The sequence below is a fragment of the Carassius gibelio genome, chromosome B22 (genome assembly GCF_023724105.1).
Source record: "Carassius gibelio isolate Cgi1373 ecotype wild population from Czech Republic chromosome B22, carGib1.2-hapl.c, whole genome shotgun sequence".
NCBI classification, from domain to species: domain Eukaryota; kingdom Metazoa; phylum Chordata; class Actinopteri; order Cypriniformes; family Cyprinidae; genus Carassius; species Carassius gibelio.
The window spans coordinates 12,692,340-12,703,087 of record NC_068417.1 but is presented as its reverse complement, the minus strand read 5'-3'; the positions used below and the strand labels follow the sequence as shown (position 1 = coordinate 12,703,087).

At 39.2% G+C, this 10,748-nt stretch overlaps 1 protein-coding gene and 1 long non-coding RNA gene across 2 annotated transcripts; both read left to right on the top strand.

The window, feature by feature from the left end:
• Positions 1-659: 659 nt before the first annotated feature.
• On the top strand, positions 660-4,306 carry LOC127988023 (uncharacterized). Its single transcript, XM_052590519.1, has 4 exons — positions 660-864; positions 1,603-1,920; positions 3,452-3,757; positions 3,996-4,306. The coding sequence occupies exons 1-4, from the start codon at positions 822-824 to the stop codon at positions 4,304-4,306; spliced, it is 978 nt and encodes a 325-aa protein (XP_052446479.1). The 5' UTR covers positions 660-821.
• A 214-nt stretch (positions 4,307-4,520) lies between these two features.
• Positions 4,521-6,282, top strand: LOC127987152 (uncharacterized). Its single transcript, XR_008161066.1, has 3 exons — positions 4,521-4,817; positions 5,117-5,346; positions 5,534-6,282. It is a non-coding gene; the product is annotated as an uncharacterized LOC127987152 (long non-coding RNA).
• The last annotated feature ends 4,466 nt before the right edge of the window (positions 6,283-10,748 follow it).

The following is a 10,748-nucleotide window of genomic DNA, read 5'->3' as shown; positions in this document are numbered from 1 at the left end:
CCATTACAAAGGTTTTAGTGAGCTAAAAGTATAATCTATAAAATGCTTAACTAATCATCTAATTAATTATTAAGTTTATTTATAATATACATCCTTTTATCAACTTGAGGGTTTTGTTTGTTCTATGAATAGCTCAGCCATATAGACAACTTAAGAGACTTTAAAGTATTGCTTTTTTTATGATCAGAAACAAAACCATAGACATGGCTCTGGAGGACAATCATCGCCCCCCAGTGGCGAGTCGTTGTTGTTGTTGTTGTTGTTGTTGTTTTTTAATGTTGTTTTCTTTTAATCGAAGAAATTATAGAACAATTAAAGTCCACATAGACCAGAAAGACGAATAATCTTAATCGTTAGACAGCATTTGAGAGACGAAGTAGTAGTAGTAGTAGTAGTAATAATAATAATAATAATAATAATAATAATAATAATAATAATAATAAAACATACATAATCAACTAAACGTTCAAGAGATTTTGCTTCTTCCCTAAGACAAAACCAAGGACTACAGCAGGGGAACTACTCAAGAAAAATCCTCCACGAAATCTAACATTACGTCACTCTTTTTGTTCTTGATTTGCATTAGACTTTTTCAAAGATCCCAAACTTTTCGAAACTGTTATGACGTAGCCTCGTTTACTGAAAACAGGTGACTTTGACAGTTAACACACGTTGTGAATCGGAATCACTGATTTGAAACAAAAGATTCATTCAGCACTAGTTTCGAGTACGATCAGGAACGACACAGACGACAGAGAGGATTAATATAAACCACCGATTATAGGTTTATTAAAATACGGTTTGCAGAAATCGACAGCCATATGGAGAATGTTTCCTTGTTCGTTGTGTTTTTGTTCTTGAACGGTAAGAGAGTCTATGTGATTCGCACAACACATTAGGTTTCATTTTACAAGCAGATTTTTTTTCTATGAACAGTAAAAAAAAAAAAAAAAAACATTTTTTTTTTTTTGAGGTTTTAAGCCTGAAGTGGCTGTGGTATATATATATATATATATATATATATATATATATATATATATATATATATATATATATATATATATATATATTAGATTGAAGAACAAATAATGTTATATAGAGAATAAGAATAAAAAAAATGGATTTAAAGGGATAGTTCACCCATAAATAAAAATTATTTGTTCTGCTGGACACAAAGGAAGATATTTGGAATAATGTTAATATCTAAACAGATCGTGGGTCCTTTCACTTCCATTGTATAGTTCTTCCCTACTATGGAGGTCTGCTTGGTTACAAACATTCTTCAGAATATCGTCCTTTGTGTCCGACAGACTAAAGCAATTTATACAGGTTCGGAATAACTCAGGGGGAATAAATGATGTAGAAATGACCCGTTCCCTTTGTTTTTGTGGTTCATTAGTTTGCTATAGCTACTGATTGATTTTTTCATAGTATGTAGCTCGTGTATACTCCTGTGTTTCAGTTTTTCGTTGTCAGTTGTTCTTCACATTGGCATTAGGGTGGTTAGCATTTCCCATGTGTTATCCTGTGTTCTTAGGATAGTTTAGATGTATTCTTATGTTCTACATGTCTTCATCTTTGTGTTTGTTTGTTTGATTTCAGGTGTGTTTGCTGATACAGAGTCCGTGTCAGTGATGGAGGGAGATTCTGTCACTCTACACACCAGTCTTACTGAAGTAGAGAAAGGACATGTGATAGACTGGAGGTTTGGACCAAGCAACATTCTCATCGCTAGAGTCAACAGTGTAGCTAATACAGCAAATGTGTATACTGATGTTATTGGGGAGAGTTTCAGAGGCAGACTGCACATAAACCAGCAGATTGGAGATCTCAACATCACAAACATAAGAAATGAACATTCTGGGCTTTACAAATTAAGCATCCATGGCAAAAACATAGACATGTTATACAATGTCAGTGGTGAGTAAGTCAGTTTTTTATTTTGAGTCTGATCATTTAATTTCACATTCACTCCCCCACCTACAATTCCTTCCAGTTCCGAGACTCGAAACCGCAACCTTTGGGTTAAAAGTCTGACTCTCTAACCATTAGGCCACAACTGCCCCTACTTCAACATGAAATTAAGTGTATAAGCAATACCTGGGATTATCATTGCCATATATCTTGAAAACAAGAACATTCAAACTGTCAACTCACTATGGATTAACAAGTTTATCCTATGATTGTTTTCTCAGTAATGCTAAAATGGTGTAATAATATTTATGAATTTGATTATGTACTTTTCTATTTCGATGCATGCCAGCCTACTCTTCGGTTTGGCTGTGGCTTTTGATTGTACTTGTATGGTGCCCGTAAAGTGACTTCAGATTACTTAGTTTTGTGGTGGACACGAATTAATAACTCGTGGGAACGTGATAATATGTCGTGGCCATGAGATATTAATTTGTGCGAACGTCATATTAACTCGTGGGAACGTCATATTATGTCGTGGCCACGAGATCATTTTGTCGAGGTAACCACATCCTTATGGCGTGGCCTCGAGATGCTATGTTTAGGGAACAACATCCATTTCTCATGGCCATGACTTCTTATGTTGAGGGAACGACATGTTTTTCTCGTGGTCACGATCTTAATGCGTAAACAAACCTGCGGACCAGGATTATCGCAGATGGATTCATTTATATTTTATTTCGAATTAAGTTATTATTATATTAACCATATGATTTGGCTACCGGGCTGTATTACATGCGATCGTCAGCATTCAAATTAAGTTTATCATAAATCAATATTACATGAAGTGCGTAATAAAATATAAAAACTTTTTTTTATCCATCCTACAGTCTTGTAAGTCCATTAACTTATAGTAATTCCCCCGTAAAATGTGTACATTATTATTATTATTAGCCTATTATTATTGGTTATTTTTTTCTTTCGTTTATATTCTTTTCTTTTTTGCTTCAATTTCGATCTCTTTACTTAACATTCTGAATACTTTTGTAAATAATAGAGTACTGCAAATGCTCGATATTAACATAAAATGTCAATGTAAATGCATACATTTTATATGTATAAATAATATAAGAATTTCTTAATTCTAAGTAAAATATTAATGATTCCATCTCTGATAATCCTGGGTTCCAGGTTTGTTTACGCATTAAACTCATGGCCACGAGAAAAATTCATGTCGTTCCCTCAACATAAGAAGTCGTGGCCACAAGAAAAACTTAGCATCTCGGGGCCACGACATAAGGATGTCTTTACCTCGACAAAATGATCTTGTGGCCACGACATAATATGACGTTCCCACAAATTAATATCTTCTGGCCACGACATATCACGTTCCCAGAAGTTATTTCGTGGCCACGACAAAACTAAGTAAACCGAACAAGTCACCTCACAGGCACCATATACTTGAGTAGCAGTCTCAGTTTTGTCTATTTTTAGACCGATGAGTTTGATCTCTGAGTAACTGTTCTTGCATTTCCTCCAGTGGTATCTGATAAAAGAGACGGTCTTGAGATTGTGCAAGTCATGAAGGGAGATTATGTCATTCTACACACCGATGCTGCTGAAATACACAAATATCATCTGATACAGTGGATGTTTGGAAACACTGTGATATGTTCATTTAACAAAACGTACCAAGTTCCGCCAATCTTAAACAAAGTAGAGGTGGATCGTGACACTGGATCCCTCAAAATCAAGAGCATTAGAACGGAACAGTGTGGGACTTATAACCTACAGATGATCAGCAGCACTCACACCATACAGAAGAGATTCAATATTACTATTTTTGGTGAGTACTTGAAGAACTAAAAATCACAGGTTAATTCATTGCAGTTCATCCATGCAATGCACATTCTCTGGAGGACATTGGCATTTTGTTTATCTCAGGGGTGCTGGCCAAAATTGTTTTAAATTTAATAACCGTGTCAGATAGTAAAGAAGTCCTGTGATTGGTAAACATGGGGAAAAATGCTTTCATCTCCTTTACATATTACAGTTCTGTTCTCTATTTGTGTTCGGTGACTCAGATGAGGTGAAGCCCATATCAGCGATGGAGGGAGATTCAGTCACTCTAAACTCTGATACTAAAATATATGATGAGATACAGTTCGAATATGATGACTCTATCATAGCGGAAATCAAGAGAGCTTCCCAAAACTTCTCCACATTTGATGTTCCTGATGGGAGATTCAGAGACAGACTTGAGCTGGACAATCAAACTGGATCTCTGATCATCACAGACATCAACACTCAACACACTGGAGTCTATCATCTACACATCTTCAACAGCAGACACACTGTACACAAGAGTTTCGTTGTTAATATCTGCAGTAAGTAGCATTTCAAACGTATCACAGTATTATATGCAGATACTATTTAAATAACCAAATTACTGTACATTTTAACTCTTAAAATGCATAGACTGTATGTATTTGTGGCATGGTGTCATTGAGACAATGTGCAAATGGCATTTTAATTAGACAAAAATCTCTTGAGTATATGTTAATGTTTTCCATTCATATCATATGTGCTTGGTTCTGTAACAGATGCGGTGAAATACGTAACAGTGAAAGTTGGAGAATCTTTTACTCTAGACACTGGTCTCACTGATATAAAGAAGTATGGTCAACTGCTGTGGAGGTTTGGAGAGAATGACACTCTTGTATCTAAAACCAATGGAACAGATCCGCTCTTTTCTATACCTGAGAGATTCAAAGACAGAATCCTTTATCATGAAAATGGATCTCTCACCATCAAAAATACTAGAATTGAACACACTGGGTCTTATCGCATAGAAATCAGCAGCAGCAGAAAAACCTTACTCAAGAGATTCAGTGTTCTTGTCACTGGTGAGTATTGATATTATTTACAAATCAAATCAATTAATTCTAAAAGAAAAATTTTTTTCCACACTTTTTAATTTAACAGATTACTTTCTATACTACTTGAGTTCTAACTAAAATAAGCCTTATATTCGAATTAACACACGGCAATACAAAAGATGAAAACAGTGAAGAAAACCCTAATATTTTTATGTGAAGTTACATTAGAGGCTGGCATGCTTATTTATAATTGGTCTTCAGCATTATCAAATTCATATTTTTAGTCTGAGTTCAGTGTGTTCACACTAATGTCTGTCTCTCTTTAGCTTCTACAGTAGCAGACCTTGAACACCCAGGCTCTATAGCAGCAATGGTTTTTGGTATTGTTCTGGTTATAACTTTGGGTTGCATCATCTTTTGCAAAATATCTAAAAAGGGCAAGTATCATCTACAGATAGTATAGCAAAAGGAAAACACCGTTATTTTACAACTGTGTCTGATTATTTTGTAATTGCAGAATGGAATAGAATCCCAAAAAGGGCTGTCCAACAATGAGGTAAGATACTTACCTCACATTAATGATCTTAATTTCACATTTGTCTCTTTTCACTGTGCTGGCAAAATGTATATTTCAAACACATCTTGATCAGTGACAGATACCAGATGTGCTGATGTTCTGTCATTTTAAATTACAATCTTTGCATTCTGTGAATCATTGTGTGTTGTTTTTTTTTTTTTTACAGGAAAAATACAGAAGACACTTGATCTGAGAGGATCCCATCAAGATCACTTTGCAGCTATTATAACATAATTTATATGTTCTAATAATCTTGCTCTTTCCATATACCTCAGAACAAAACATTTGTTTGTCAGTTGTCCAAACTTTAAGTTTTAACTCAGGGGGTATTCCAGAAAGGAAGTTATGTGACATACCTCAGAAAAGCTTCCTCAGAGTAAACAGATAACCTCAACTTTCAGTTCCTTTTTATTATTATTATTATTTTTTATTTTTTTGGAACATTACATACTCTAAGTAGCCATAAAAACTTAAACATTCTCTATTTTAAAAAAAACAAACAAACAAAAAAAAACCTTTTAATCTTGTGCCAAGTTTGATTCTCTGAAGCATTTTGTTCCACTAAAAGGAGTTCCCTAAAATCATTCTCTGTTCTCAAATGTGGGTACTTCTGCCGGCATTTATAGGAACTATGAAAATACTTCTCCAGTGTGAAAGCCTCTATTACATGCAAGTTTTTTCCTCATTCCTCATTTATGCTTCAATTCATAGTTTTTATTACTGTAGTTGAGCTTGGAATTCAGAGTTTAAAAACAAATATGTATAAGAAGAATAGGAAAATACCAGAACCAAAAACTGTTAAAGGAGTCATCGGATGCCACATGCACTTTTACAAGATGTTTGAACTGAAATGTGTGTTTTATTTTATTTTTTATTTTTTTAGAAAGTTGTACACTCTACATACTGTGAACATTAAAAAACAATTGCACAAATTGTCTTCTGCAGCAGAAAGATTCACAAACTACACACAAAATGATTGAGAAATATACAGAGTGCAAAAGAAAAATTTTGCAAATTATCTTTTAACTATATAAGAATTATTTACATAATTTAAATGATCGATCCGCTGGCTGTACTCTGCGCCGGAATCGATTTTAAATACACAAGACATAAATTCCAGTGCTTTATCCAGTATGTACTGCTCTTTCTTTTGTTTTTGGATTGTTTTATGTCAAAGTACTCGGTCGTGTGTTTTTCTGGGATTTTTCAGAGAGTTCTCTCATTCAAATGTGTTATTTTGTGTTAGTTTTCATGCACGCACAACAGACTTTACTTACACTTTGAGGTTTTCAAATTTCCATTGAAAATCCTAATTGGTGGTTCAAAGACCAAAACCCATGTTTATTGGTTGACTATGGGACAGTTTGAACCAATCTGAGCACGGGGTGGGACTAAGCATCAACAATAGGGAACTTCGAACTGTGTCCTCTAGGGGGCGCTTTGGGGAGGGGGACACCTCATCATGACCTGTGTCTGAAGCATACATTGAAAAAACACCAACTTGTTGGCTGGCGACAGCCTCTGATGTCACTACCGGCGCGACTATAAATCACGTTATCATCTTTGTCATCTTCAACTGACTGTTTTGTCTGAAGCGTGCATCTGAAAGAAATGGTAAGGGCGCGATGTCTTTGAGGAGGTAATCTGCGTGTATTTTGAGCGTTTTTTCAATGGAAAAAGCTCCGCTCCCGTTCGTCTCTCTTCTGATAAAAAAATAAAAGACAAGCCATCTGCTTCCCACGGTTCAGGATCTGTCCATGCTACGGCGGGGAAGAAAATGAGCTCGTGAGAATACAGGTGGATCTGTCTGAATGGTTTAAAGAGGGACTTTCCCTTTCATGATCGTAAAAAAAAAAAAAGGGGGTGGTGGATGAGAGAGAGCCTTGGGAGGATGATGTTATATTTTTAACACTTTCTCATACTGAGGCTAGTGCTCTGCTGGGTTTTTACCTAGGAAAAGTAGGAGATATTTGAGGATGATGAAGAAGTGAAGTGAAGTGACATTCAGCCAAGTATGGTGACCCATACTCAGAATTTGTGCTCTGCATTTAACCCATCCGAAATGCACACACACAGAGCAGTGAACACACACACACACACACACTGTGAGCACACACCCGGAGCAGTGGGCAGCCATTTATGCTGCGGCGCCCAGGGAGCAGTTGGGGGTTCGATGCCTTGCTCAAGGACACCTAAGTCATGGTATTGAAGGTGGAGAGAGCACTGTACATGCACTCCCCCCACCCACAATTCCTGCCGGCCCGAGACTAGAACTCACAACCCTTCGATTGGGAGTCCAACCCTCTAACCATTAGGCCACAAAGCTAAGGCTGAGCCTTCTTAATTCTCCTGCCCTGCGTATGTAGAGCTGTTGGAGGTTATTGAGTGAAAATTACCTTTTGACCATAGCCCTCCAGCTCAGGTGAGCCTTTCATTTGTAGCATGATCTCCATAAGAATAGAAATGAAAGATGCCTTTTTCTGCTCGCATCCATCGGTTTCGGCATTAAAGTAATCTGCCGACATCGAGGTGATGCGCAAAAGCGGCTAGGAGGGAATGGCCCCTGTAGAAAGAGCTAAAAAAATGCTGCTGCTGCTTCAAGCATATCAGACTGATCTGCTAAGAGACCTGGATAGAGGCAGGGGCCTTTTTCTGATCAGGTAGCTGAGCTGCGCTGCACCACGGATCTTCCTCCGTTCTACCAAGCAGGCCGTCTCCGCCATGGGCAGGACTATGGTGGCCATGGTGGCAGCAGAGAGACATCTGTGGATGAACAGACATTGGGAGGAAAGAAAATGCTTTCTGCTCGATGCTCAGGTTTCGCCCTCTTGAACTTTTCGGTATTTCTGTTGAGACAGCGATTTGAGAAGTTCATGGAGACGAAGGCACGCTCTGCTGCTTTCAGATCCTTCGTTCCACGAAGGTCCAGGTCTGAGCCCGAACAACAGGGGTCCTGGTCTGTCTTGATCTGAGGATCAAAGACAGGCACAGAAGACTAGTGTCGCAACTCGCACTCCTCCCTCACCTGCGGGCAAGGGTTAGACGAATCGTGGGTCACGAGGAGGTAAGCAGAACCTAAGTCGTATGATCTAGACGAGGCAGCGTTCTCGTCTGAATCGTAGTGATAACGAGGCATCTACTCGTTCCCTTTGGAGATTTTTAACCCTCTGGAGTCTAAGAGGTTATCAGGAAAAAATAGCCTCATAACACGTATATGCGTTAATCAACTTCAGAGGGTAAACTTCTGCTTTTATCTTCCCCTTCCTAATTCCCCTGTAACCACCAGCTCTCCACCTGATCCAGGTTAGGTGGAAACCTCTCACATAACAGTCTCCTATGCTGGACCTATAATGTTTTTATGGTTCTATGTCCAAAGCAACCACTTGACTGATGGTCCAGACTAAAAGGAGGTGCCCCTTGAACGGGGCTCCGGCGTAGGAGGGTGGGTGAGTAAATGTAACCCTCTCTGTATATACTTATGTGTATTTAATTACTGGTGGTTACGTGTCTACTAATAAACTCTGTGAGTTTCCTTTGCAGTGCTCAGTTACAGTTTTTACCAAACATTCGCCAGCAGCAGCCATCCGGCTTCATGTTCTGGTATTAGGTGGCTGAGATCACAGGTTTCTGAGGGAGCCTCCTTGATCATCAGGCCTGGCACAGCACTGCAGGGAATTTCATGGATGTCTGGCCAGGTCACCCTGAGGGGTCTCCTTTCCACCTAAGGGTGCTGTCGCATCTACCGGGAAGTGGAGGTGGCAGTTACAGAAGTCTTCTTGTATATGCTGCCTCAGGTGATGATCCCCTCGCCCGAGGTTTGTAATATTGAGCTTGCGTCTCCCGTGAGATTCAGCACCTCTGCAATGCTTAGGAACCTTTAAGTACACACGCTAAGCTTTGTTTACTTTCTCAAAACCACATGGTGGTCAGTGTGCACGTGAACACTTGGCGCACTTTCTAAAAATCCACAAGTGGTAAGTTTGCACAGAAGACTCTGCAAACTTTTTGAAATAGTGTATGATAAGGGTTATGCGCTTCGCTTCATTCCCTTTCTTGAGATGATTAGACCTTGGTTCCTTGGGCTCCATTCAGCCAGTGTGTATTTGTTTATACACCTCAAGCATCGCTTCCCTCAACATGAGGGGCTATTTGGGTGATTCTTGTGGTAATTTAGCAGCGCTCCGCTTTTTCCAAAAAAGGGTCGCCTATGAGTGCTCTACTCTGAGCTTGGAGTTCTCGGTTTTTTCCCCAGAGCGCTCCAGTATTGTTTCCTTAGAACGAGTTGATGACTCTCAATCATACTGTTTTGAGATGCAACATTCTATCTCTGAGCTGCTCTATCGGAGTGCCACGAGAGCCCCTCTTTAGGACAGTATTTGAAAATCCATGCTATGGTAAGTGTGCACGTGTAGTCTTTGCACACTTTCTGAAATCCACACTGTGGTAAGTTTGCACGCTAGTATTCTGCGTTCTTTCTAAAATCCTATATGGTGAGGCCTTCGTGCCCTTTCTTGAGTTGGTAAAAGCCCCGTTCATCTTGGGCGCCACTCCACCTATGTATCCTCAGATACCTATCTAAACAGGGTGTTGCTATGCGGAAGCTAGCGGTAGCCCCTGTGTGACAGGCAAGACTTGGTACAAATGCTAGGTTCTTAGCCGTATCCCTTTAAATGAATCTTTCCTGATTCCAAGCCTTCAGCTCTACCCTGGGCCGAGGCCCTAACAATTAAGTTGGTTATGTAACTTAGGCCTTTTGGCCGTAAGGGGTACTGTCACAGACAGCCATCTAAACATCCCAGGGGCAACTCCCATGGAAATGGTAGAGTTGGTACTTAGTGCTTGCCATAATTCTGGCCTGCATTCCCCTCAGCATGGCGGCGTGGGTAAACTGTTCCCCAAAGCACCCCCTAGAGGATGCAGTTCAAAGTTCCCTTGAAAGGGAATGGTCTCAGGTTACGTATGTAACCATGGTTCCCTGAGTAGGGAACGAGACACTGCGTCCTCTAGCTCTCTGCCATGCTTCGGATGCAAGTTTCAGACGAAGAAGATAAGGACGTGCTCTCCCGGTGCTGATTTATAGTCGGAGGCTGTCACCGGCCAACAAGTTGGTGTTTTTTCAATGTATGCTTCAGACACGGGTCACGGATGTGGTTTTTCTCAAAATTGACAGCGGTGTGTTCATGACAGTAACGTTAACCATTCAACTTCGAATTGATTCTGTAATCTTCCGGTAATAGTAGGCTAACTTTACGTTCGCCAGCGCATGACGATGTTTTGATTCAGACTGCACAAAAAGAAGAGGAGAAGATATACGGGTCCATTGTGAGAGCAAATATAGTGTCGTTACAGTAACTACAGTAGGTGTGTCAGAAATGATTAAA